Source organism: Panicum hallii, chromosome 8 (assembly GCF_002211085.1).
Source record: "Panicum hallii strain FIL2 chromosome 8, PHallii_v3.1, whole genome shotgun sequence".
Lineage (NCBI taxonomy): Eukaryota > Viridiplantae > Streptophyta > Magnoliopsida > Poales > Poaceae > Panicum > Panicum hallii.
In genome coordinates, this window is record NC_038049.1 from 42,075,906 (window position 1) to 42,099,486 (window position 23,581).

General features: G+C 45.2%; 3 protein-coding genes and 2 non-coding genes across 11 annotated transcripts; 3 read left to right on the plus strand and 2 right to left on the minus strand.

Moving 5' to 3' along the window:
* Positions 1 to 2,132: 2,132 nt before the first annotated feature.
* LOC112902448 (monosaccharide-sensing protein 2-like) lies at positions 2,133 to 7,973 on the plus strand. Of its 5 annotated transcripts, XM_025971531.1 has the most exons (7): positions 2,133 to 2,310; positions 2,566 to 2,652; positions 4,331 to 4,450; positions 4,550 to 5,119; positions 5,849 to 6,540; positions 6,692 to 6,879; positions 7,284 to 7,973. In XM_025971531.1, the coding sequence occupies exons 3-7, from the start codon at positions 4,372 to 4,374 to the stop codon at positions 7,717 to 7,719; spliced, it is 1,965 nt and encodes a 654-aa protein (XP_025827316.1). In that variant the 5' UTR covers positions 2,133 to 2,310; positions 2,566 to 2,652; positions 4,331 to 4,371; the 3' UTR covers positions 7,720 to 7,973. The 5 variants fall into 5 exon arrangements, with proteins under 5 accessions (XP_025827316.1, XP_025827313.1, XP_025827317.1 ...); XM_025971528.1 differs by having other exon boundaries at positions 2,133 to 2,652; XM_025971532.1 differs by lacking the exon at positions 2,566 to 2,652 and having other exon boundaries at positions 2,133 to 2,513.
* A 241-nt stretch (positions 7,974 to 8,214) lies between these two features.
* On the plus strand, positions 8,215 to 11,122 carry LOC112902188 (pollen receptor-like kinase 3). Its single transcript, XM_025971122.1, has 2 exons — positions 8,215 to 10,002; positions 10,088 to 11,122. The coding sequence occupies exons 1-2, from the start codon at positions 8,610 to 8,612 to the stop codon at positions 10,711 to 10,713; spliced, it is 2,019 nt and encodes a 672-aa protein (XP_025826907.1). The 5' UTR covers positions 8,215 to 8,609; the 3' UTR covers positions 10,714 to 11,122.
* A 497-nt stretch (positions 11,123 to 11,619) lies between these two features.
* TRNAS-GCU lies at positions 11,620 to 11,701 on the plus strand. Its single transcript has one exon. It is a non-coding gene; the product is annotated as a tRNA-Ser (tRNA).
* A 307-nt stretch (positions 11,702 to 12,008) lies between these two features.
* LOC112902880 (putative disease resistance RPP13-like protein 3) lies at positions 12,009 to 16,236 on the minus strand. Of its 3 annotated transcripts, none has more exons than XM_025972071.1 (3): positions 15,540 to 16,236; positions 15,307 to 15,401; positions 12,009 to 15,163 (listed from the first exon to the last, which is right to left on the minus strand). In XM_025972071.1, exons 1-3 carry the CDS (start codon positions 16,113 to 16,115, stop codon positions 13,243 to 13,245), a joined length of 2,592 nt encoding a protein of 863 aa, XP_025827856.1. In that variant the 5' UTR covers positions 16,116 to 16,236; the 3' UTR covers positions 12,009 to 13,242. The 3 variants fall into 3 exon arrangements, with proteins under 3 accessions (XP_025827856.1, XP_025827855.1, XP_025827857.1); XM_025972070.1 differs by having other exon boundaries at positions 12,009 to 13,149; positions 13,241 to 15,163; positions 15,307 to 16,236; XM_025972072.1 differs by having other exon boundaries at positions 13,272 to 13,434; positions 13,554 to 15,163; positions 15,307 to 16,236.
* A 4,645-nt stretch (positions 16,237 to 20,881) lies between these two features.
* Positions 20,882 to 21,022, minus strand: LOC112872491. The gene has a single exon (XR_003224685.1). It is a non-coding gene; the product is annotated as a small nucleolar RNA Z247 (small nucleolar RNA).
* Positions 21,023 to 23,581: the final 2,559 nt, after the last annotated feature.

Consider the following 23,581-nt stretch of genomic DNA (forward strand, 5'->3'; position numbering starts at 1 on the left):
GAAAACCGTTTACACCATATTGTTATACACAATTAATACAACAAAACAAGATCATACATAAATACATTTTGATTCTTTTCCATTCATCGTTTTTAGTCTGAAATAGAGCATTGGAATATTTTATATTAGCTAAAACATTTTGTTTTGTTCTCGAAACATTTTTCTTTTTATCGCATATTCTTATTGCTTATTTGGAACAATCTTTTTCTTGGAATCTTTTTATTTGATTCAGAACAATTTCTCCTTTTGACTACTAACAAATATCTCTAAAATATCTGGACAAAATAATTATAAATGTTCCCAAGCAATTATAATTGTTTCAAAAATATAATTGTTCCAGCTTTGTGATTAAATTGTTCTTACTTTATAAAATAATATTTTAAAAGTATCAAAAAACTTACTCATATATGATGTTATTTTGAAAACGTTATTATGGAAAACACAACGCTATGATTGAAACATAATTTTAATTTTTCATTTGGAAACTGTGTATTATTTAGTTTCTGTTTTGTGTGCGCACGTCTACCTTGGTGTCAACATTCAGCTTCTCCCTATCGATGATGTGGTGCCTGCGCCAGAAAATCGTCCAGCTGCTGTGAGGAATCGTGCGCCATATCTGGGCTAAATAAATGGAAGCGCAGCTGATGGACAGTATTTTTTTTTGACACGACGACACGCAGTAGCGCGCGTTAGAAATAGAACCCTTCTAACTAGTATTCAAATATCACATCGAGTATCAAATATTCGATATGATCCGAGTAAAGTTTAATCCCTGGATCAAAATACGTCCGAGTCTGCGACGGGGCTAGCAGCCTACTACTCCACGAGACGAGCACACAAGGGATCGGATAGATAGATAGATTGTTCGGTAATCAAAAGGCACGACGACTTCACGGGCGCCGGCGTCCTCGTTCGGCCCCCACGGGAGGAGCACAAGGGCTGCCGCACGAGGATCCACCTGCAGTTTTCAGTTTTCCATCAGGCAAACACACAGGACCAAGTCCATCGTTCACTTGTTTCCTCAACTGCTTATCTCGAGGCAAGCGGCCACCAAATAGCACCGCCCCTCCGGCACGAGCACGGGCCACCGGGCACCGCCGCCGCGCGCATCTCCGGAGCTGCCAGCGTGCGCCGCGGCCCTCTTCCTCCTGCTGCTGGATCGCAGCTGCGACGGCGAGGAGGTGTACATCTGCCGGCCTTGACTGATCCGTTCCGTTCTTCTTCGTACGAGTCGCCATCAACAAAACCGATCCATCCCCGCAGCCTCCATACATGTGTTCCTATCCTTTCCTTGCTTTTTACCAAGAGCTATGTCCACGTGCGAGGTGAGCCATGCTGTCGTTCGATGACGGTGACCTGACTAGGACAACGAGAGTGATGGGCTGCGCTTGATTCTAGCAGCATTGCTATTGTACTTTTCGTGGGTACCGAACGGTACCCGGCTGTTGCATTGCGATTAATTAGCTGGTGTTCATAAAAGAGAGGTCCTCGTGCAACTGGTTATCTTCACTCATGCGATTCAAGGATACTATCGTCATAAATTAACAATAATAGTATAGTATGCAGAGAGCTAACTACAAATACGTCAAAAGCACGCGCGTATAACTTATTTCTATAAACACCTACAATGGATCATGGTAGGGTTGATAAAGCACTGGTAAACGTTTCGTTGTCGATGGACACGTCGGCTGGACAGTAAAAGAAACAATCCACTAATCAACCTACCCACCGTAAATAGATTTAATTACTCCCTCTCTCCCTAAAATGGAGCGGTTCTACGGTCTCAAAATTTATCTCGCAATTTTTAGTAACATAGTACTAGTTGGTTTCAACGAGGCAGCGCGTGCGCCATCCAGCACTTTCTCCTTGATTGTCTAATTTGTCTCTGTCTGCATGGCCTCCCGTTAATTGTAGTAGCATAAGCACACGGGGATTCGGATTTCTGCGTCAACACGCGGGGATTCGGACTGGGGGGACGGGCAGGAACCAGGCCCTCCACCGGCAGGGCCACCACGCGGGCCGTTGATCCGCCATCGGACGGCGGGGGGCGCAGCCCAGCGGATCCGACTGACCGAGCCGTGCGGTTAGGCTGGCCTCACCTCACTAATGCTACCCCATTCCTTCGCTCTCCCCCAACTTCCTTAGCTAATCTAATCATCATCATCACCGCCAGTCTCCCCGCCGTCGCGCCTCCTCCTTGCCCGGTCCCCGCCTCTCCAACCGGCCCGGCGCGCGGCGGCGACCAGGCCCCGCCGCTGCCGCCCCCCGCGTATCTCCTGCCCTCCGCCCCGTCAGTCCGCGCGCTCGCAGGTGAGGATTTCTTCTCCCGCCTCTCGCGTCGTTTCGGGGTGGGGGGATAGGGTCGGAGGATCGCGGGGTGATCTCCCGCGGCTGGTGCGGCGGGGAGGGGACGGATAGGGGAGCGTGGGAGTGGAATTGCCTGCTGTGTCTCGCGGGCCAGTGCGTGGTCGAGGGGGGTGACGGCTGGCCAGTCCGTGCCTGGTAGCGTTAATGTGTGCCTAAAATTCCGACCTTTCCTTTTTCTGTTGTTGGATGTGATTGTAGATGATTCGTGAAATTGGTACGAGACTGGGTTGGTGCTGTAGATGATTGAAATGGAGGAAGGTCCAGGTATCGTGGTGCGGATTGCAGGTATGTATGGGTTGGCTTTTGGGGGCTGCCTGCCCATATAGGCAAAACTAGCTGGCCTCTCTTGCTTTTAGGAAAACTTATACGAGGTGTAAGGGGCGGGAGGTTGCTTTGAATCGGGAAACCTAACATGTTTCATGTGTATCAGTACCCACCATGTCTGCTATGTCTGCCAATTCGTGTATGTCGCACCGCCATGCGTTTCCGCCGACTTTGATGGTACGAGATGCGGAGATGGTGGGGCCACATAATCTCTCTAAGAGGCATGGTTTGCCTGGTCATGTGATTTAGGTTAAGAACAGAAAACCGCATGTGTGCAAGATGAGCCGAACGGCTAATATTAGCTGTATGGCTTGGACTGGGTTCCCCGGGCGTTTCCAGACCGTCGGTTACTACTTTAAATTTCCCCATCTTTTTCGGCGGGATATTCGATTTTATTTTGTCGGCATGTTTTGTCTTAATGCGCTCTGGTGTTATTGGCTTGATTGGAGTAGAGACCTTACACTTATAAACATAGAGAGATGGGAGCTGGTTCAGATCATTTTTTGTGGACAATACTGATGGCTGCTATTTGCAGTACAACTGACAGCATTATAATTAGAAATGCTACTTGATTACGGAGTGATTTTCACCGAACCCCTATTATTGGAAGGCCACGCCTTTGCACTAATCCTCTCCTCTGGGGGTTATTTTCATCTTTTGACTTCTGACAGGAAAGGAGGTGTTCTGCACTTCCATAAATAGACAAAATTTACCTCATTCCAAAAATGTTTGTACCAGAGTTTGCACATTTTGCTTGCCTTTTCTTAGGCATACCTCCACAAATATCCTTTTACCCACATTTTGCATGGCATGCTCTGCAGGGTCCGTCAGTTCAACAGCTTTTTACCAGCTAGTATCAACTGCAAATCTTCCATGTTTACATTAGCATTCTTGATTCAACGGTCTATTCGTTGTAAAGAAGAGGGATAGTAAATTACCATAAATAAAAAGTTCACATGCAAGTTTTTTTTGTCCACCTATTGTCTCCTAAGCAGTATACTTTTCCCAGTACCAACCAAATATGCTTTCACTATAGATGAGAGCACATGTTTATACTATTCACTAAATGTAAACTAAACATCACTTTCAAAATGGCTATGTAAATTTTCTGATTTAAAGTTTTCTGGTGCTCTAAACCTTACAATGTAATTATGATCACCATCATTTCTTATTCAATCGACATGAAAATAGACCAGACCACATTATCATTTATAAATCATAAACATTTATTATATGTTCATTATTGTAGCAGGTGTTGCCAGCAAACCAATGTTTGGTAACTTTTTTCTTTCAATAACCCCGCCATCTGGCTATGCATGATATGTGCAGCATCTTTGGACTATGAGGATGGACTGCTGGAGAAGTATCTAAGTGGTTTCCTATAAAAAATCCAGTGGAGTTAATGACATAACTAATGGATTGACCCAATAATTTAACGACGAATAAGAGTTTCATATATTGCAATTCAAATGTACTTACGTATGTATAGACCCATGTATAGAGGACTGGCATTCAGTTGCAACCATGTAGCTGTTTGTCTAACTCTAGGAGCAAAAGTTTGATTTGTTGCCCTCAAAAGAGCAATTTGATAGGATTATATTTTTAATCAAGTGTTTCTCATAAGTGTTCATATTTTCAGGTATACAAAATATTTGAAGAAGGGCCATAGTACTTGATGCAATGAAGTCAACAGTGTTTTCTGCAGTTGTTGTTTCAATTGGTTATACATTACTTGGATGGGATTTTGCAGCGTTGTTAGGTAATGTTTTTCCTTTGCTGCTATTTTTTGTCATTATAGATTAATTACCTTCAATAGAACACTCAACTATCTTATAACCTTGATTTTATCATCTGACAGAGGCTAATCGTCATATGGAAAAGGAATTTGAATTGGAGAATGGACATTCTATTGAGGGTATAACCATATCAGTCTCAGCATTTGGGGCTATTGTGATAACAATATTCTCTGGATCACTATTAGATTGGCTTGGAAGACGTGCCATACTGGTCCATTCATCTCTGCTATTATTGTTGGGTGGTCTCCTGATGCTGTGGTCTCCTAACATCTATATTCTACTTCTAGCTAGGTTATTTGTTGGATCAGGAAGTGGTTTGGTTTTCACCTGTGTCCCTATTTATATATCCGAAACATCTCCTCCAAATATGAGGGGATTACTAGTAACTATGCCACAGTTTATGTTCATCATAGGAACTATCTTTTCCTATTGCCTGATATTCTGGTTAACACTAATGTCTTCACCTAAGTGGAGAATTATGATTGGTGCGATCTTTGCTCCTTCCATCATCTACTTGGCTTTGTTAGTGTACTACTTGCCAGAGTCACCTAGGTGGCTTGTAAATGATGGAAAGATTAGTGAGGCGAGAGTTTCTCTGCAGTGGCTTAGAGGGAAGAAGCATGATATTTCAGGTGAGAGTGTTGCCAGTTGCCAACTGCTTCCTGATTTATTCACATGTTTTTCATCCAAAGGTGATTAATTCAGATTTCAGAACTGATAGGGAGCAGACTAAACAGATGCAGTCATGTGGACTAGATAAATGTAGAGTTGCAATTGATGTCTGATGGCATGATCATACACAACATTTGCAGTTTTGGAAATAGTACTGTTATGAGTCAAACTGTGGGATAATGAACCAAGATTTAACCATCACCTGTTTCCTTGCTTGGTGTTCATGTGCCAGGGCTATGAGAAATGAATAGGCATAATCTTCTGATTTTTAACTTGCCTTTGGAAATGCTAATTGAACCACACGTTACTGTATAACCTCCTAATATAGAAAGTATTAAAAATTATAACTATGCAAGTAACTAGTAGTCTATTACATGATTTCAGATCCAAGTATCTGAATGGAAGCCAATCCAGTCCTTTTTTTCATATCTGCTGTAAAATTACACATAAGGAGCATTTGACAGCTATGCACTTTAACATAAGAGATAGAACAAGTTAGTATGGGGATCTGTATAGCGATTATAGGCTGTGAGGCGATATTGATAAAGTGTTAAGGGTGCTTTAATTACGCATGTTGCATTAACCGTGGTGTCTTGTTTTTGTAAATCTAGCCAACCGATGATTATTTGTTCATTTATAATTTTGTCTAAAGAAGCATAAATGCGCCATGACATCACATAGACCTGCAGGAGAAATAGAAACAATTGTGGAAAGTGTGGACTTTATCTCGGACACAGCCATTGGGACTGATCAGGGTCAAAGTTTTGCTGGACCCATTTCTAGCCAGATTTGGCCCCAGAATACCTTTTATTGGAACCTTTCAGACCCACTAGTTGATCTTCTTGGAAGCATTCATGAGACTATGTCGGAAGCAACAGGAAGCAGAAGGAATAGTTTCTTCCCAGTCTTCAACAGTTTTTCTTTTCTGGAACATGAACATATGAATGAGCACAGGGATGATAGCAATGATCAACAGACTAGGGAGGTTTATTCTGTTGGAGAAGCTAATAATGGAGATGGTTTGCGGACTTCTCTGCTTTCTCAGACAGCAAGTGTTGAAGTTAACGATACAAATACATCTTTTACTTCTGAAGGGAGCTCTTCATATTTAAGAAGGCATGGTACTTCAGCATTTACGCAAGAGTTTATGGCATCTTTACATGATCATGACATTGAAGAAGAAGATGAAGAAACCAGTGGGATGGCATTGCCTCACCAGCCTGCATATCAGTATATGGAAAGCTCAAGGAGACATCCATACAGATATCGAATCCTCCGGCTATCTGAAACAGCTGATATGAAGTCTAAATGGCGGGTGCTTCTTCAGCCAGGAATCAGGCATGCCTTGTGTTATGGCATGTTAATTCAAGCTCTTCAGCAGGTATGTTTCTATGTCACTTGTAGCTTTTGTCCAAAATTCTGCACGGAGTTCAGTTCACAATCCTTTTGTAATGGCAACCAATATAATGCTAGTTGGTCTGCTGACAGGTTCTATTTGCTTGTTTCCTGTTTTCTCTCTAAAAAAAATACAGTCAACAGGAATCAATGTCCTTCTCCGCTACACTCCTGAAATACTTAGACAGGTTGGAGTGGTTAGTTTGTTTTCAGACATTGGACTTTCTCCTCATTCAACATCAATTCTCATAAGTGCCCTTAATGCTTTGCTGATGCTCCCTTGTATAACTGCTGCAATGCTGCTGATGGATGTCTGCGGGAGAAGGTAAAGTCTGGGACAACAAAATAATGTTAGTTTACGATTAGTAGAAATGCATCCACAAGAAAACGTCTATGCATACATCACATGGAGTCAATATAAATTTTGGCTGCCTTAACGGATCTCACCGTTATATGTTGTATGATTTTTGAACTCCAATACTTCTCTGACATTTGCATAGTTGTGATTTCATCATTTACTTCTGAGATTAATTTGCATTGAGAACCCTATAAAATTGTTGTTGACATTTTCTACCGGTATTTCGATTTGCCAACGTTTTGAGCAGCAAGTTTATCATGTAGTGATTGTGAATTTTGAGGAAAACATTCAGTTTTTAGTCAAGAAAACATTATTTACAATAGCACATCCCTAAGGAATGCACATATTAATATGTATCTACATTTGTGCAGGGCTCTTATACTGGCGACCACTCCGATCCTGATATTATCATTGAGCGTAATGTCTTTGTCCACCCTGGTGGATATGGGATCATTGGAGCGTGCCATCCTCTTTCACCTTGCATTAACCATTTGCTTCTGCTCCTACGTCATCGGTTTGGGGCCGATACCTAATGTTCTCTGCTCCGAGATGTTCCCAACCAAGGCCCGGGCAACCTGCATGAGCTTTTGTTCTCTTTCCTTCTGGTTCGGAGGGCTGCTTTCAGCATACTGCTTCCCTGTGATGCTGAGTACCATCAGCCTCAGCGGAGCATGTGGGATCTATGCACTTGTGTGCTGCATTGTTCTTTGTCTCGTCTACTATAGAATACCAGAGACGAGTACGCTTAACTTGGAGCTCATCGCCGAGCTCTTCAAATTTTCAAGGCAGTCGAGGTATGTAGCTTAGGTTGCTCGGGACAGAAAGTATGTAGCTCAGGCTGGGTGCTGATCGATGATGTGTGTACATATAACATGTGTAGCTTGGAATGTCAAACTTTTGTGCTAGTTTTAGGAGGATTGGTGATAGTGTGTCTAGCAGTTAATTCTTTTTTCGTTTCAGAATGGTAGCAATGTTTGTAGTGTTTACAGAAAGAAATTATTCACTGCATGTATCCTTTCTGAGATCGAAATAATATTGCTGGGGTTATACAGATTAAATTACCTGTCATTCTTCCAAGAACGATTTTGTTTGCCGTAAAAGCCCATTTGTCGCTGTTTACCGGAACAAAAAGCATGTGCCTAAGAATTTCTAAACGAAGCTAAACATTTTTCAGACGTTACCTCTGCCTCATTTTCCTAGGCGAAATGGTAAATCTGCATTTGATTTATAGCATGCTGTACACATGCAATGCAGCAATGATCAGGGATCTGTTTTCAGTTTTACTAATTTAATCCCTGCTTATTTTACATCCAGACTATATTTAGTCCTATCTACAGAACCAGGAACCATTTTACCTGCCAGGGAGGGACAGAGGTTTAGCCGTTTAGGCCATCCTCTGGTGTCATCCAGCCTTCATTTTCATTCCATTGCACACCTGATTCCAAGAAGCTGGAACACCTTGCTGATTGTGGCATTGGATCATCACCACCACCACCATCTTCTTCTCCGTTGGTCACTCGCCGTGGCACCCGGCCTATTTTTGGTTCTGGAAACCGCCTGCGCAACCACTGGAGCCGCAGAAGAGGCGTTGACAAAAGCCAGGGCGAAGCATCGCCACGAAAGGCAGGGATCATCCATCCGAGAAGAGAGCTGGAAGAAAGGCGGAGGACGGGCTCTGACCACCACCACACCCGGTCATGGTCGCCCTCCTCGCCTTCCGGCTCCTCCCTCTCCTCGCCCTCCTCCCCCTCCTCCGACCCAGCGCCCTCGCCGCCGAGGATGGCGCCGACGCGGCGGCGCTCCTCCGGCTCAAGCAGTCGTTCTCGGACCCGACCGGCAGGCTGGAGGCGTGGTCGGCGTCCTCGCCGTCGACGCCGTGCGACGCCAAGAGCCCCTGGCCCGGGGTCCAGTGCTACAAGGGCAACCTCGCCGGCCTCCGGCTGACGCACATGAACCTGTCCGGCTCGTTCGACTTCGGCGCGGTGGCGAAGCTCCCGGGGCTCCACTCCATCAACCTCAAGCACAACAACTTCTCCGGCCCGCTGCCGGCGAGCCTCGGCACCGTGCGCAGCCTCCGTGCGCTGTACCTGTCCTTCAACGCCTTCTCCGGGCCGCTCCCCGCCGACGTGTTCGTCAACATGCGGTGGCTCAAGAAGCTCTACCTCGACGGCAACAACATCACGGGCCCCCTGCCGGCCGACGCGATCGCCGCCGCGCCGCGCCTCATCGAGCTCCACCTCGATCGCAACGAGATCGACGGGCCCGTCCCGTTCAAGCTGCCCGCGTCGCTGAAGCTCTTCAACGTCTCCCACAACCGCCTTACCGGCTCGATCCCGCCGGACATCGCCAAGCGCTACGACAAGTCCGCCTTCGCCGGGAACGCCGGCCTGTGCGGCTCGCCCGGGAGCGACAGCGCGGTGTGCGTGGCGGCCGGGCCCGCGCCCCCGCCGAAGATGCCGCCGCCCACGGCGGCGGATTTCATGGCCGTCCAGGAGGAGACCAGCGTGTTCGTGGTCATCGGCATCATCCTGCTCGTCATCCTGCTGGTCAGCGGCGCCATGGTGCTGATGCTGCGGCAGGACGAGCGGAACAGCGCCGCGCCCGCGTACGACTACTACGCCGCCGGCGCCACGGGCGCCAGCGCAGCAGGCGCCGCCGCCGGCTCGAGCAAGCCCGCGGCGGGGTCGCGGTCCGGGGAGATGGTGTCCGTGGACGTGGCCGGCGGCGGGTCGTCCAGCCACGGCGGCAGCGGCGCCGGCAGCCGGCGGATGGGCGAGTTCGTCCTCCTGACCGAGGACATCCCCGCCTTCGGCCTGCCGGACCTGATGAAGGCGTCCGCCGAGGTGCTCGGCAACGGCACCCTCGGGTCGGCGTACAAGGCCGCCATGCGCAACGGCGTCACCGTCGCCGTGAAGCGCATGCGCGACATGAACCGCGTCGGCCGCGACGAGTTCGAGCAGCACGTGCACATGCTCGGCGAGCTCCGCCACCCCAACGTCCTCCCTCCCGTCGGCTACCATTACCGCAAGGAGGAGAAGCTCATCGTCTCCGAGTACATGGCCCGCGGCAGCCTCCTCTACATGCTGCACGGTAATTAACCAACTAATGAATCAGGCAGCTGCGATTAATTAGCGGCTACTAATCACGTGGCTAATCGATCAATTCAATTGATTAGGCGACCAGAGCCCGAACCGAGTGGTCCTGGACTGGCCGGCGCGGGTGAGGATCGCCGTCGGGGTGGCGCGCGGCCTGGCGTTCCTCCACGAGAAGCTGGGGATCCCGACGGGGCGGCTGGTGAGCATGGACGGCGCGGACTTCGACGCGCCGCCGCCGCCGCCGCCGCACGGGAACCTCAAGTCCGGCAACATCCTCCTGGACGCGGACCTGGAGCCCCGGCTGGTGGACTACGGCTTCTTCCCTCTGGTGAACTCGGCGCAGGCGCCGCAGGCCATGTTCGCGTTCCGGTCGCCGGAGGGCACCACGCGGGCGGTCGTGTCGGCGCGCTCCGACGTGTACTGCCTCGGCGTCGTGCTCCTCGAGCTCGTCACGGGGCGGTTCCCGTCGCAGTACCTCCTCACCGCGCGCGGCGGCACCGACGTCGTGCACTGGGCGGCGGGCGCCGTGGCGGAGGGCGGCGAGCGGGACCTCGTCGACCCCGCCATCGCCGCGGGCGGCGGGGACGCCGCCGTCAGGCTGCTCCGGGTCGGCGTCCACTGCGCCAAGCCCGAGCCGGAGTGCCGGCCGAGCGTGGCGGAGGCCGCCCGGATGATGGAGGACATCGCCGCCGCCGGCGCGTCGTGATCGCGGCACCGGGAGCGGGAGGAGTGGCACGTCATGCACGGTTGATTGCGCGTGGATGCTTTCATGGGGAGCTCGATCGTCAAATCCTGGCCGTTGACCACAGAGGATGGCAAGAATGGGAGTGGGAGGAGGGTATGGTTGCGCTGGGTGTACATTGGAGGTCTGAATTTGTAAAAAGGGGAGCAGAGAGAAAGGAAGAAGAGTCTAGGGGCCTTTTGAGCAAATATTCCTTCTAACGGAGGGGGATGAATTTATGATGAGGAACAAAGATCATCTGTCCCTATTTGTGTGCATGTAAAAAGCAATTCTTCGTCTTAGGATCCTATGTATGTAAATTTTTTTGTAATTAAGGATGTATTGTAGCTTTGAATCTATGTCTTATTTTAGTAAATTTCATGAGGGGATGCTATCTTCAGGTACAACTATAATTTTATATTTCATAAAAAACTATAATTTTATAGAGAATGTAAATCTCCCTCCTCTACATCATTTAGAGATGCACACATCTAATTTACATTATAAGTAGAATGGGACACCATTCCTTTACCATGCCATAGGTGCTTACTATGTAATAAAGCCGTAATATGTAACGTGGTAACTAGTTTTCAGTGAACTAGTAGACCTTACCTAATGATTTAGAAAATACAAATTGAACCATTCATATTTCAGGAGAATGACACGAAGGTGAGATGGTCATTTTATGTATCTTATACATAAATAGAATTGTGGTTTAGAGCATGTGTAAACATTACAGGTTGTTTAAAGTGAAATTTTTATGAATGTACGGGCATAGTTTGAATAATATGGTGAAATCTAAAATTCTAGCCTTTTCCTTTGGCCTCTTTATTTGGTGCAATTTTCCAATATCTTACAAAGTTAAGTAGGAGATGGAACAGTGCATCCAGCGACGCTTTGGCCGAGTGGTTAAGGCGTGTGCCTGCTAAGTACATGGGGTTTCCCCGCGAGAGTTCGAATCTCTCAGGCGTCGCAATTTTTTCCCATTTCTCCTTTTTTTTTGCAAAATCATTTTTTTTACCAATAAACTTATTTTAGTGGCCTTTCCTGTAATCCTCTCCTAATACATCTGCTTCTCCGTTAATCCTATTTCTAAAAGCAACGAAATCACGTCACAACTCTCCGGCACTGTGTATGGTCTGATCTCTCGCCGACTCATCGCAACTGCAAACCACTCCAAGTAACTTTTTTGCCCATCTCTGCAGTTGAAGCGGCAGTACTCTCTGAACTTCTGAAGCTTCATACGAACAAACGTTACAACAAGAGCAACATGCAGAAGCTGAGCAAGTGATTTTGTTTCCTTGGACCATCAAGAAAACAAACAACATAATCGCTTGGCAGCTGAAAAAATCTGACAATGGAACCACTGTACTCAACAGGAGCACAACCTGGAATGGAACCATCAATAGGTGTTGATAGCAAATCGAGCTGCTGCTGGTTGCAGAACCATGCTGTTTTTGTCACCGGATTGAACCGCCGCTGCGATGGTAGCTATTGATGGTTCTTGTCACAGAATCACAAGTAAAATGGTAGTAATTTGTAATGACAAGCATCACTGACTATCTCTTCACTGACTGATTCACAAGATGATCAAGGTCAAGCTGGAACCCACGACAGTAGCTTCTTTCGCTTTGGAACTTCACAACTCCTATAAATCCCGATAACTATGGGTATATGTATTGGACGATGCAAAAGGTCAGAACTTTATTCCTTTTCCAAAAATAAATCCCGACAACTTGCATCCTACGATGAATCTCCTAGGTCTATTGGGAGGCATTTGCGGGAAGTTGGTTCATTTTTCACTACAATCCATATGTATTGGAATGATTTAGTTTTATCCAAACGAGCCCCTAGGGATCTTGAGATTTCTATGGCTACCTTCAAATACAGGTTGCAGGGAGCAAGCAACCTCCCAAAGGTATCCAGATCATCCTGCTGGAGCTCCCTCATGGAGGTCAGCATAAAAGATAGGTCCAGAAGCCTGGGATTTGGTTCAATAAGGCCGTGTAGAGAACTATTAGCATGTAGTTTCTGTTTCAGCATACAAAGATGTTGAAGGGCGAAACAAATAAACATCAGTGTGCTAGCATGATGTAGTTTCATCCACGACAGCAGGTATCAAGTCAGCTTTTGGCTGAAGATGCAATAGGTTCACCCAAGAATCTTCCCGTTTTAAAAATGGAGATATGACTATAAAACACATTTGCCTACCTTGAGTTGATGGTGTGGTACTGTGGTATGGGCTTGGAAAAGCAAAAGATGAACATGTACTTGGTCAAATGAGTAAATAAAACAAGAACACCTACTACCAAGAAAATGTAATCAGGTAGTTTTTTTTGGCAAATTACATGTGTTAAGTATGTAAGTGCAGGTTTCGTCTATCTATAGGATAAAAATCTGTTGTCCAAAACCAACATCAATCTGAATGTGAGAAAGAAACAGAGTAAAATTAATGCTAATCAACCGACAAAAAAGAAGAAAGAAGAAAAGATAACAACCGGGTCTAGCTAACCTTCAACACCATATGTCATAGTTGGGTTGATTGGGATGAATCTCAAACGCATGGCTTAGTGCAGCCTTTGCCTCCTCCACTTCCATCTCGCTGGCTCCTCTTGTTCGGAAGTAAACGAGGACATCCTGGAGTGACACCAGGTTCTCCAAGCCCAAGTTGAGTCTACCATCACTGCTCGTAATCTCTCTCACTTCCCGTGCATGGAACGTGAAGGCAAGGCTTGTAAGCATCATCATAGCACCTTGCTGGAACATCACGGCTCCTAAAAATCCCAACAATCTGCATCCTACAAGGCATGGAAATGAAGAAGTACCAATGACAAATCTCCGAGGGATTTTGAGATTCTCATGGTCCAACATCAGATACAGATGACGGAGAGCTGGCAACCTCCCGAGAATTTTGAGATCATCCTGATGCAGCTCCCTCACAGAGATCTGTATGATGGTGAGGTCCAGAAGTGATGGAGCCATCCAATCTGGCAGCCTTGAGAACCAGCAGCATTGTAGTTGTAGGCTACGGAGATGTCGAGGGGCAACCCATGCATCGAAGTTGCATTCACCACCAGAGACCCAGACAGTTAGACTCTGCATTTTTTGCAACTTGCATAAGGACATCACCAGAGATCTCCCCAAGGTGTCGTTTGCAGCGACCAAGAAAATTTCTAGCACCCTGAGTTCTGTTAGATGGCATAGCTCTTCTGTGATATTCGTGGAGTCACAGATGTACAAGGTTGAGAGGTCTTCAAGGGATGTTAGTCTTCCAATCCCATTTGGCACTATTGTATGCTGGTCGATACGTAGGCACATCAAATGTCTTAGCTGAACAACAGTTGATGGCAAACAACCAAAACGAGTTCCCACTAAATCCAATGTTTGTAGATATCGCAGGTTTCCAACATCATCAGGAAGCTGAGCACAAGATGTCTTTCCTACTCCCAAGTACCTCAAGTGAAATAAATTTCCAAGATGCTTAAGATCACAATCTTGTGGAAGATAACAATTGCCCAAATCCAGTACACGCAAAACTCTGAAGCTCCCAAGGGCGAGCATTAGATTGGAAGCTAGTGAAAAGGCAACAACTGACCTCACTTGCTGCATGCTCATACTAGCACAAGGAGTATCATGATCTACCATGTTGCTCTGAAGCAATAACCTACGTACCTTTTTCGCCTGAGATGTGCTGTGCTCATTGTTTAACATGGTAACAAAATTTTCTTCGCTTGAAATGGAACGGACAAGATCAAGAACCATATCATGTACACGGCACGCCTCTATTACGGCATCATACCTGTCATACACGGGTTGGATCAAACTTTTGTTTATGAGCTCATTGAAATAACACTCTCCAAGTTCATACAGGCCTTTCCCTTGTACTTCATGTTGTACAAAACCTTCAGCTATCCACATCCATATCAGTCGAAATTTTTCAATTGCATAATCTTCTGGAAACACACTTAAATATAGTAAGCAAGTCCGTAGATGGGATGGCAGGTCATAATAGCTGTACGCTAAAATCTTTCTCATATTCTCTACATCTAGACCATACTCCAGTCCAGTACCAATAGAGTTGCACACCTCATACCACTCCATTTTATTTCTTCCTCTATTAGCCAACAAACTAGCTATCGTAACTATAGCTAATGGTACACCAGCACATTTCTTTAAAATCCTATCAGATACTTCTGCTAGGAACTCATCATGACATTTGTATTTTTCATCATTGCTGAATATTCTTCCATACAGTAATTTTCTGGAACTGTCAAGGCAGAGGGGTTTCATCTTGTATGCACCACCAACTTGTTCGGCTACCTTGAAAATACGGGTAGTTGTGATAATTATGTATCCACCAGTACCATCAGGCAAAGCGCATCTAATCATATCCCAAATTGAGACACTCCATATGTCATCAATAACAATGCAGTACCTGCACGCATAATACAGAAACCATATCATAATAAGCAAACTAATCACTTATTGAGTTAGTGCCAATGTGACCTTTGTGCATGACCATTATGGTATAACATTGCGAAGTAAATGGACTGTAAGTGTTGTGTGATTATTTAATACCTTTTTGTCTGAAGGAATTTTCTAACTTGATCGATGAGCTGCCTCTCATCCAATGTTTCATCATTCACGTTCTTTCCAAGTTCATAGAGCAATCCCTTGAAAATTTTCCTCATGTCAGGAGTTTGAGATACCGAAACAAAAGCCCAGCAATCAAAATTTTCCTTGAGCTTTTCATACACTGCATTAGCAAGAGTCGTCTTTCCCAGCCCCCCAAATCCAACTATGGAAACTACCTTGCCATGCTGGTTGGACACCTGATCATCCCCTTCCATCAGAATGCTGATCACCTCATCCCTTGCCTCATCAATCCCAACAAGCTCTGTTGCCTTCCTGTAATGAGCCAACAGACGAGGATCAACAGCAGCAGCAGGCCTAGCCACATCGATCCTGTACCTCTCGCGCCGCTCGCCGGCCTCCACCACGCGCCTCTTGATGTCTCTGATGTCGGCAGCGACCTGACGGCGGATCCGGAGCCTCGTCAGCAGATCCAGGCTCCTATGGATGAACCCCCTCATGCCATCCGGCGTCCCTGCCGGCGCGCCGCCCGCGCAGCGCACCACGAAGGTGTCGATGCTGTCCTCGATGTCGTAGCAGAGCTCCCGCACCTCGCTGGCCCAGATCCTGTCCTGCTTGTCGAGCTGGTCCGGCGGAGCGGTGGCTATCTCCTCCAGGGCCCCCTGCATGCTCTCGAGCTCAGGGTGGAGGAACATGATCTCCCCCTTCACCCCATTCTGCAGCTTGTACTCGCCGACGAGCAGATCCCCAACCTTGAGGATGAGCCTCGACAGCAACCCCATCGCGACCTCCATGAATCCGTCCCTGCGAGGGTGCGAGCAATGGCGTGAATGGTGCTCGCTGGCCGACGCCGTTGACTTGGAACAGGACCAAGTCTGGATCCCTGAACTGAACCGTGTGGCTGGAACTGACAACTGTGAATAGGGATGGAAACTAAACGCGGATATACGAAATATCAGATATTTATATACGTTTAAATATTAATATGGATATCCGTATTTTTATTCGAATTTAATATGCTAGCAAAGTGGATATATCCAAATCCAATTTTTATTATTTTTCTCTATCCGGTTCCACATTCATATTCGACAATATCCGCCACTATTCATATCCGTTTTCAATAAAATTATTTTAAAAGTTATATTTATTTCCTATAACCAATATTATTAATTTTTATAATAAAGATATAAGAATATTCTTGTTTTATCTATTTATGGGTGAAATTAATTTTATACTTTTATTATATATTAATAAAAATTATTTATATATTTATTAAAAATATATTTTTATTTCTAGTTTTGTTTTTATATATTTATTTATTAAAATATTTGTTGATAAATAAGCTATTTTTGACTAGCTATCTTTGTTATATTGATGTATAATAATTTTATAGCCTAAAATTACCAATAAAGAAAATAGCTAAATGTTATCCTATATATCGAGTAAATATTCGAATTCAAATTCGAATCCAAGACATCCGTTTTGCATTCGTATTCGAGAATATCCGAATTCATATCGGTATTCGAGTTAAAATATAGGAAAAAGTGCTTCCGAATTCGATTAGGAAGTGTTGAACCCAGTTAGAGGCTGCATCTTTGTTTATATAGGCAGGAAACAACCTCATGCGTGATTTACAGATTATGCGATCACATCTTAGATGGGTAGGCTAACTAACTTAGAGATATTATAAGAGACTCCTGAGTCTATGCAACAGCTATCCAATTCTAGACGTGATCGCATATACAAGAGTTTGATTTACATAAACATTATCTCAACATTCCTCCTCAATTATAACTTATCTAAGTTAAGATTGCGACAGAATTCCTTGAGCTTGGATACTGAAAGTGCCTTAGTCAGACCATCTGCTATTTGATCGTGAAATCTCCAAAAGCTTCTATGCTACTCTCTCGAACAAAATGATAGTCCACCTCTATATATGCTTTGTTCTTGCGTGGAGCACCAGATTAGCTGATAGATATGTAGCACCCAAATTATCACACCACAATTTTGCTGCTAGAGGACTGTACAAGCCGAAGCCCAGTTCCTTGAGTAACGTTTGTATCCAAATAATTTCAGCTGTAACATTGGCCATGGCTTTATACTCCGCCTCTGTATTTGACCTTGAGACAATGGCTTGTTTACTTGCACTCCAGGAAACTAGATTTGATCCTAAGAACACACAGAACCCACTCGTAGACCGTCGATCATCAACTGAACCAGCCCAATCTGCGTCCGTGAAAGCATTGACCAACATAGAAGAGGATCTGTGCACTTTTAAGCCATAGTTCAGAGTTCCCTTGACATATCTGATTATTCTCTTAACTGCTGTCCAATGTTCAATAGTCGGTGCATGAAGAAATTGACACACCTTATTTACTGGAAAGGATAAATCAGGACGTATCAATGTTAAGTATTGGAGTGCTCCTACTATGCTCCTGAATTTCCTAGTCTTCTGCTCCCAGTTTTGTTCCTGTCTCAATGGACAGTTTCTCCGATACTGACACTGGAGTATTAAGAGATTTACAGTGCTCCATGACTACTCTCTTAACAATATCCGAAGCATACTTCTGCTGTGTCATGAGAATGCCATCTTTAGCTTTCTGTACCTCTATCCCGAGAAAGTAGCTTAGCTCACCAAAATCTTTAGAGCAAAATCTGTTCGTAGGTCTGTGAGCAAAGCTTCAACTGCCTTTGGAGATGAACTGGCCACAAAAATGTCATCGACATACACAAGCATGAACAGAGTAACATCATTCCTTTTATAATGAAAAGAGAGGTATCTGCCTTTGAAGGGATGAATCCTAGCTGTTGTAACTTGGTGCTGAGTCTAGAATACCAGGCTCTAGGGGCTTGCTTCAACCCATATAAAGCTTTATCCAATTTGCAAACATATTGTGAAGAGTGTTTTTCATACCCAGATGGTTGCTTCATGTATACATCTTCCTCCAGAACGCCATGAAGAAACGCTTCTGCACGTTCAGTTGTCGAAGGCTCCAACCTCTAGATACAGCTACTGACAACACTGTTTTGATGGTAGCTGCCTTGACCATGGGACTGAATGTGTCCTCATAATCTATGCCATACCTTTGCTTGAAACTTTTTGCAACTAAGCGAGCCTTGTATTTGTCTATCTCGCCATTAGCCTTCCTTTTTATCTTGTACACCCATTTACTGTCAATGATATTTTTGCCTTTCTCAACTGGTACAAGGTGCCAAGTTTTGTTCCTCATCAACGCATCATATTCTCCATCCATAGCCTTCTTCCAATTTTTATTAGAGAAAGCTTCATCTAGATTACTCGGTTCACCTATCTCTGCAAGGCATCCATATTTTACTGTGCCGTCAGTATAGGTTCTGGGCTTATGAATCCCGTGTTGAAGCCGAGTTGTAGGCTGTCGTGCAGGTGCAGGAGCTGTTGGCGCAGGCCGATCTGCCGATGCTGCAGAAGATCCTGAGCCCGTTGGGACAACAGAGATCGTTGCCGGTGCTGGTGGAGATTCGGCGATAGGCGGACATGTGCCGATGTCGGACTGGCGCGACCATGGAGGGGAGCGCGGCTGCTGTCCCGCATGCATCGCCGGTTCCTGCGTGTCGCCCGGGGACTGGCGCGCTGTTGGCGGTGTTGGGGGGCAGCTGCTCCCAGGCAGATCCGGCACGAACTCCAGAGGTGCATGATCCGAGGGCGATTCGCCTGCAGGTGCCGGACCCGGATCAGCTCCGTGCTCCGCGCCGTGTTCCCTAGCTTCAGGATTTTGCTGTTCCTGCACGAAATAACAGTTGTTTTGCTCGGAAGTTTCACCGTTAGTTTCCAAATCATGAGTATTAGTCACTGGTCCACTAGCTGTTTGCCCCCCATGATCTAAACTCGATAAATTTTGGAGATGATCAAGAAGGAGAACAACTTGAGAACGTAGTAGGGCTCCGACATTTGGATGAAGTTGGCAAATGGAAAAAGTTGCTCATCAAAAATAACATCATGCAAGATATATACACGTCCCGTGCTGATGTCAAGGCATTTGAATCCTTTATGGAGATTGCTATATCCAAGGAAAGCACATTGCTTGGATCTAAACTGAAGCTTTCTATTGTTGTATGGTAGGAGATTTGGCCAGCGCGCACACCCAAACACGCGAAGAGAGGAATAATCTGGAGCTTGATTATAAAGTTGTTCTAAAGGATTAGCAAAGTCTAGAAGCTTGCTAGGGGTGCGATTAATGAGATATACAGCAGCAAGGAAGGCTTCATCCCAAAAATTCAGTGGCATAGATGCATGGGCAAGGATGGAGAGGCCTACTTCAACGATATGGCAATGCTTGCGTGTTCTGCAGATCCGCTTTGTTGGTGTGCGTGAGGGCATGACACGTGATGTGAGATACCCATCTTGGTGAAGAGTTGATTCAGGTTTTCATACTCTCCTCCCCAATCAGTTTGCATGGCTATAATTTTGCGATTAAAAGCTCTTTCAACAAGATGTTGGAAGTCCTGAAATTTTTGAAAGACTTCAGACTTGTATTTCAGCATGTAAATCCAAGTGAATTTGGAGAAATCATCGATAAAACTAACATAATAGTTCTTCCGACCTACAGAATCAGGCGCTGGTCCCCATACATCAGAGTACACAAGTTCTAGGGGAGCATTAGATTTACTAAAGGACCTTGAATAAGGTAATTGATGACTCTTAGCTTGTTGGCAAGCATCACACACTGACTCATACTAGACTCACTAGGAGAACATGGCAAATTATTTTTGCTCAAGACTTGACAAACAATAGGACTCGAAGGGTGACCAAGACGATTGTGCCATGTCTCAACCGAAGGTTTTGTGGTGCTCCAGGCCTGTCTCTCGGGATGAATGGTTGAGGATGATGGGAGAGGGTAAAGGACGCCCTTACATGCCCCTTTAAGGATTGTTTTCTTCGTTGCCTGATCCTTAACAAAGAAAACATGAGGATGGAATTCAAGGTAAGCATTATTGTCAGTGGTGAAGTGATGGACAAAAACTAGATTTTTCTTGGCTTTAGGAACATGCAAGACATTATTTAGAAATAGCTCTCGATCAGGGGTGTGCAAAACACTATGGCCAACATGACTAATGCTCATACCTGATCCACTAGCTGTGTGGATTTGATATGTGCCATTGTACTTCTCTCTCATGGAGAGCTTGTTCAGCTCGCTGGTGATGTGGTCGGTAGATCCCATGTCAGTGTACCACGTGTTGTCGATGTTGTAGCTAGCGTAGGCTGCGTTGACATGCTTCACTTTTGGCACGTAGTTCTCGTCGAAGCGATGCCAACACTGGTCAGCAGTGTGCCCCGGTTTGAGGCACACCTGACAGCGCGGGTGTGAGCGTGAAGAGGTGGATGAGCCGGAGTAGCCAGAGTTGTTGTTGTAGTTGGACTGAGGGTTATTGTTGGTGTAGCCCCCTCGATTCCTGCCGTCGTCGCCATCACGAACACGCCCCTGTGATCTGCCACGGGAGTTCCCGCGACCACCACCGCGACCATCGCGACTAGCGACGTTCACAGAGGACTAAGATCCTCCGTTGAAGAGATTCAGCCTCTGTTCGAAGCTGAGAAGCTGGGAGAAGAGCTCGGAGAAGGATGTTCCTTCGATACGCGCGAGGATGGCCGACACGATCGGCGATTCAACTCCACGTCCAATCCTTGCATGATGTACTGGTTCAGCTCCTCATCTTCAATGGGTTTTCCCGCATAGGCCATCTCATCTGCTAGAGTCTTCATCTTTCCACCATATTCGGTAATAGATTGATTAACTTTGTGTGTTGTGGCGAGTGCTATGCGTGTGTTCACTGCTCGTGCATGCGTTTAGGAGGAGTACATCTCCTCCAGAGCCTTCTAGACCTGCGACGCCATCTTGAACATCGCCACTTGGCTCAGCACATCCCGTGAGAGGGATGACAACAGGTAGCTGAGAACCTGTTGATCAAGGGCAAGCCACCTTGCATAATCAGGGTTTGGTCTCTTGACGTCCTTGCGTGCAACGTCTTTCTCCGTGATTTGCTTGGGCGTCTGCTCTTCAGATCCATCAAGAAACCCCTCTAGCTGTGCTTCTCGCACGGCTGGGAGAATCTGAATTTGCCATAGGATATAGTTGGCTTTGTTGAGCTTCTCGGCGATGGGTTGAGCAAAGGAAGCTGGCGGTGCCGGGATGAACGCCGAAGAGGTCGACATGGATATGCTATGTAGAGGTTTAGGCTCTGATTACCATATGAAGCAATCGATTAGGAAGCGTTGAACCCTGGTTAGGGGCCGCATCTTTGTTTATATAGGCAGGAAACAACCTCCTGCGTGGTTTACAGATTATGTGATCACATCTTAGATTGGTAGGCTAACTAACTTAGAGATATTACAACAGACTCCTGATTCTATACAACAGTTATCCAATCCTAGACGTGATTGCATATACAAGAGTTTGATTTACATAAACATTATCTCTAACAACAACAAAGTGCGGCCAAAACATATTCGAAGGGAGCTCATCGTGGATTTTTTTTGAATTTGTAAACCATGTAACAAATATTGTAATATATTCTAAAAGAATCATCTATCAGCTAAATTTCCAAATCTGTATCTTGGCTGTGTGATAGGCAAGATCCATGATTCAGCTACATTTAACTTTGAAGCAGTAGTTATTTTAAGAAATGAGAGTCCAAATGTTAAGAAACTAACAAGGTGACGTGCGCAAATAGCGCGGGTAACAACTTTTACTCTAACAATATTTTGAGTTCTTTTACTTCACAATAATTTTTTACATTTTAACATACATTTTTATTATAATTTTTAAATTGTTGCCCGACAATGTATATTTTTGATTCTTTTATTATGGTGATAAATTATCATTGGACTTAAAAGAAGATTTGGGCGAGTGCCTATCATAGATAATAATAAAAATTTAATTTTGAATTTGACTTGAAATAATTATGAGAATTGGATGCATCCTCTTTAGTGCTGGTCATATTCGAATATCTTATTTTCTTTTCTTTGTTCTACAATCTCCATTTGCTACATCTCCATGCCGTTCCCTTTTATCTAACAGCTAAAGCAACTTTAAAGTTTGCACTAAGAATCATGGGCTTAAGTTCAAAAAAACTAAGAATCATGGGCCAGTATTAAGAAATTCATTGTTGTGCTCGAAAAAAAACCCTCTTTTGTAGCCACTTCACGTTCTTAAAGTCCATGTTGTGGACTCCCTCCCAAGTACCTCCGACTCTACCAAACTTTGGAGTAACAAACATTATGAAGATGAAGACTTCCCCTAGTATATTTTATTGGCTTTAGTAGAGTAGTGCTTTAGTGCAGTTACTCCGCCATAGAGGCTTTTTAGCGGAGTTTAAAGTATGGTGTGAAGCAGTCCCAAACACGCCATGTGCTCATGTCCCCTCTCTTCTAGCTCTGCTGCTCCTAGGAATTTTGCCCGCCATGCCGTGCTACAATCATTAAGAATTTGCGTCCTCCCCTCTTGTCGAACACGACATGCATCTTGCTATGGATAGACATGAATGCCAAACATTGATTTTGAATTGACCATTTAGATTACATCGTCAACATGCCATGACTACATTGTCGTTCTTCTCTCCTAATTTTTTTTCAACCCTCGGCCTGTCAGGCGTCCACTGATTACAATGATTATTAACAGCAAGACATCACCATCTCGCTGCTTCTTGTCATCGTTAGTGGTGATTGCCATGCCTCGGCTACAATAATGGTGCTAGAATGTGTCAGGATGATACTTGGCCACCTGATACCGTTAGGATCACGTCTTGGCTTCAAAATGACTCTACCATAGCCAACACTATTGCTGTCGGTTTTCTCTCTTTTCTTTTCATCGTAGTTGTTGTTCAGCCCATACGTTGTTGCTAAGTTGTCTACATGGTAGTTGTAATATTCTTTTTCTTGGTCACTCTCAAATTTGTGCTCCACCTTAACTTGAAGCTTGCTCTCTTATACCAATCATCAATCAATTGTTTCTACCCTAATTATGTACGTGGCAAGCTCGCTTGGTAGATCATTGACTTGCTCTATTGCGCAAACAATTCATGCTGTATATGAATCACATCAGCCATGGCTAGATTTCGATGCTACGGAGGAGCCTGCCACTACCTTGTCCACAACTATTGATCTTGGCTTTGTACTGATACACCATTGCTTTGGGGTTTGCTAGTTGCTTCGATCCTCCATTTTTAATTGTTTTCTGTATCTTTGCTTGCAATTCGGGTGGTATTATTGAAGCCTACTAAGGTA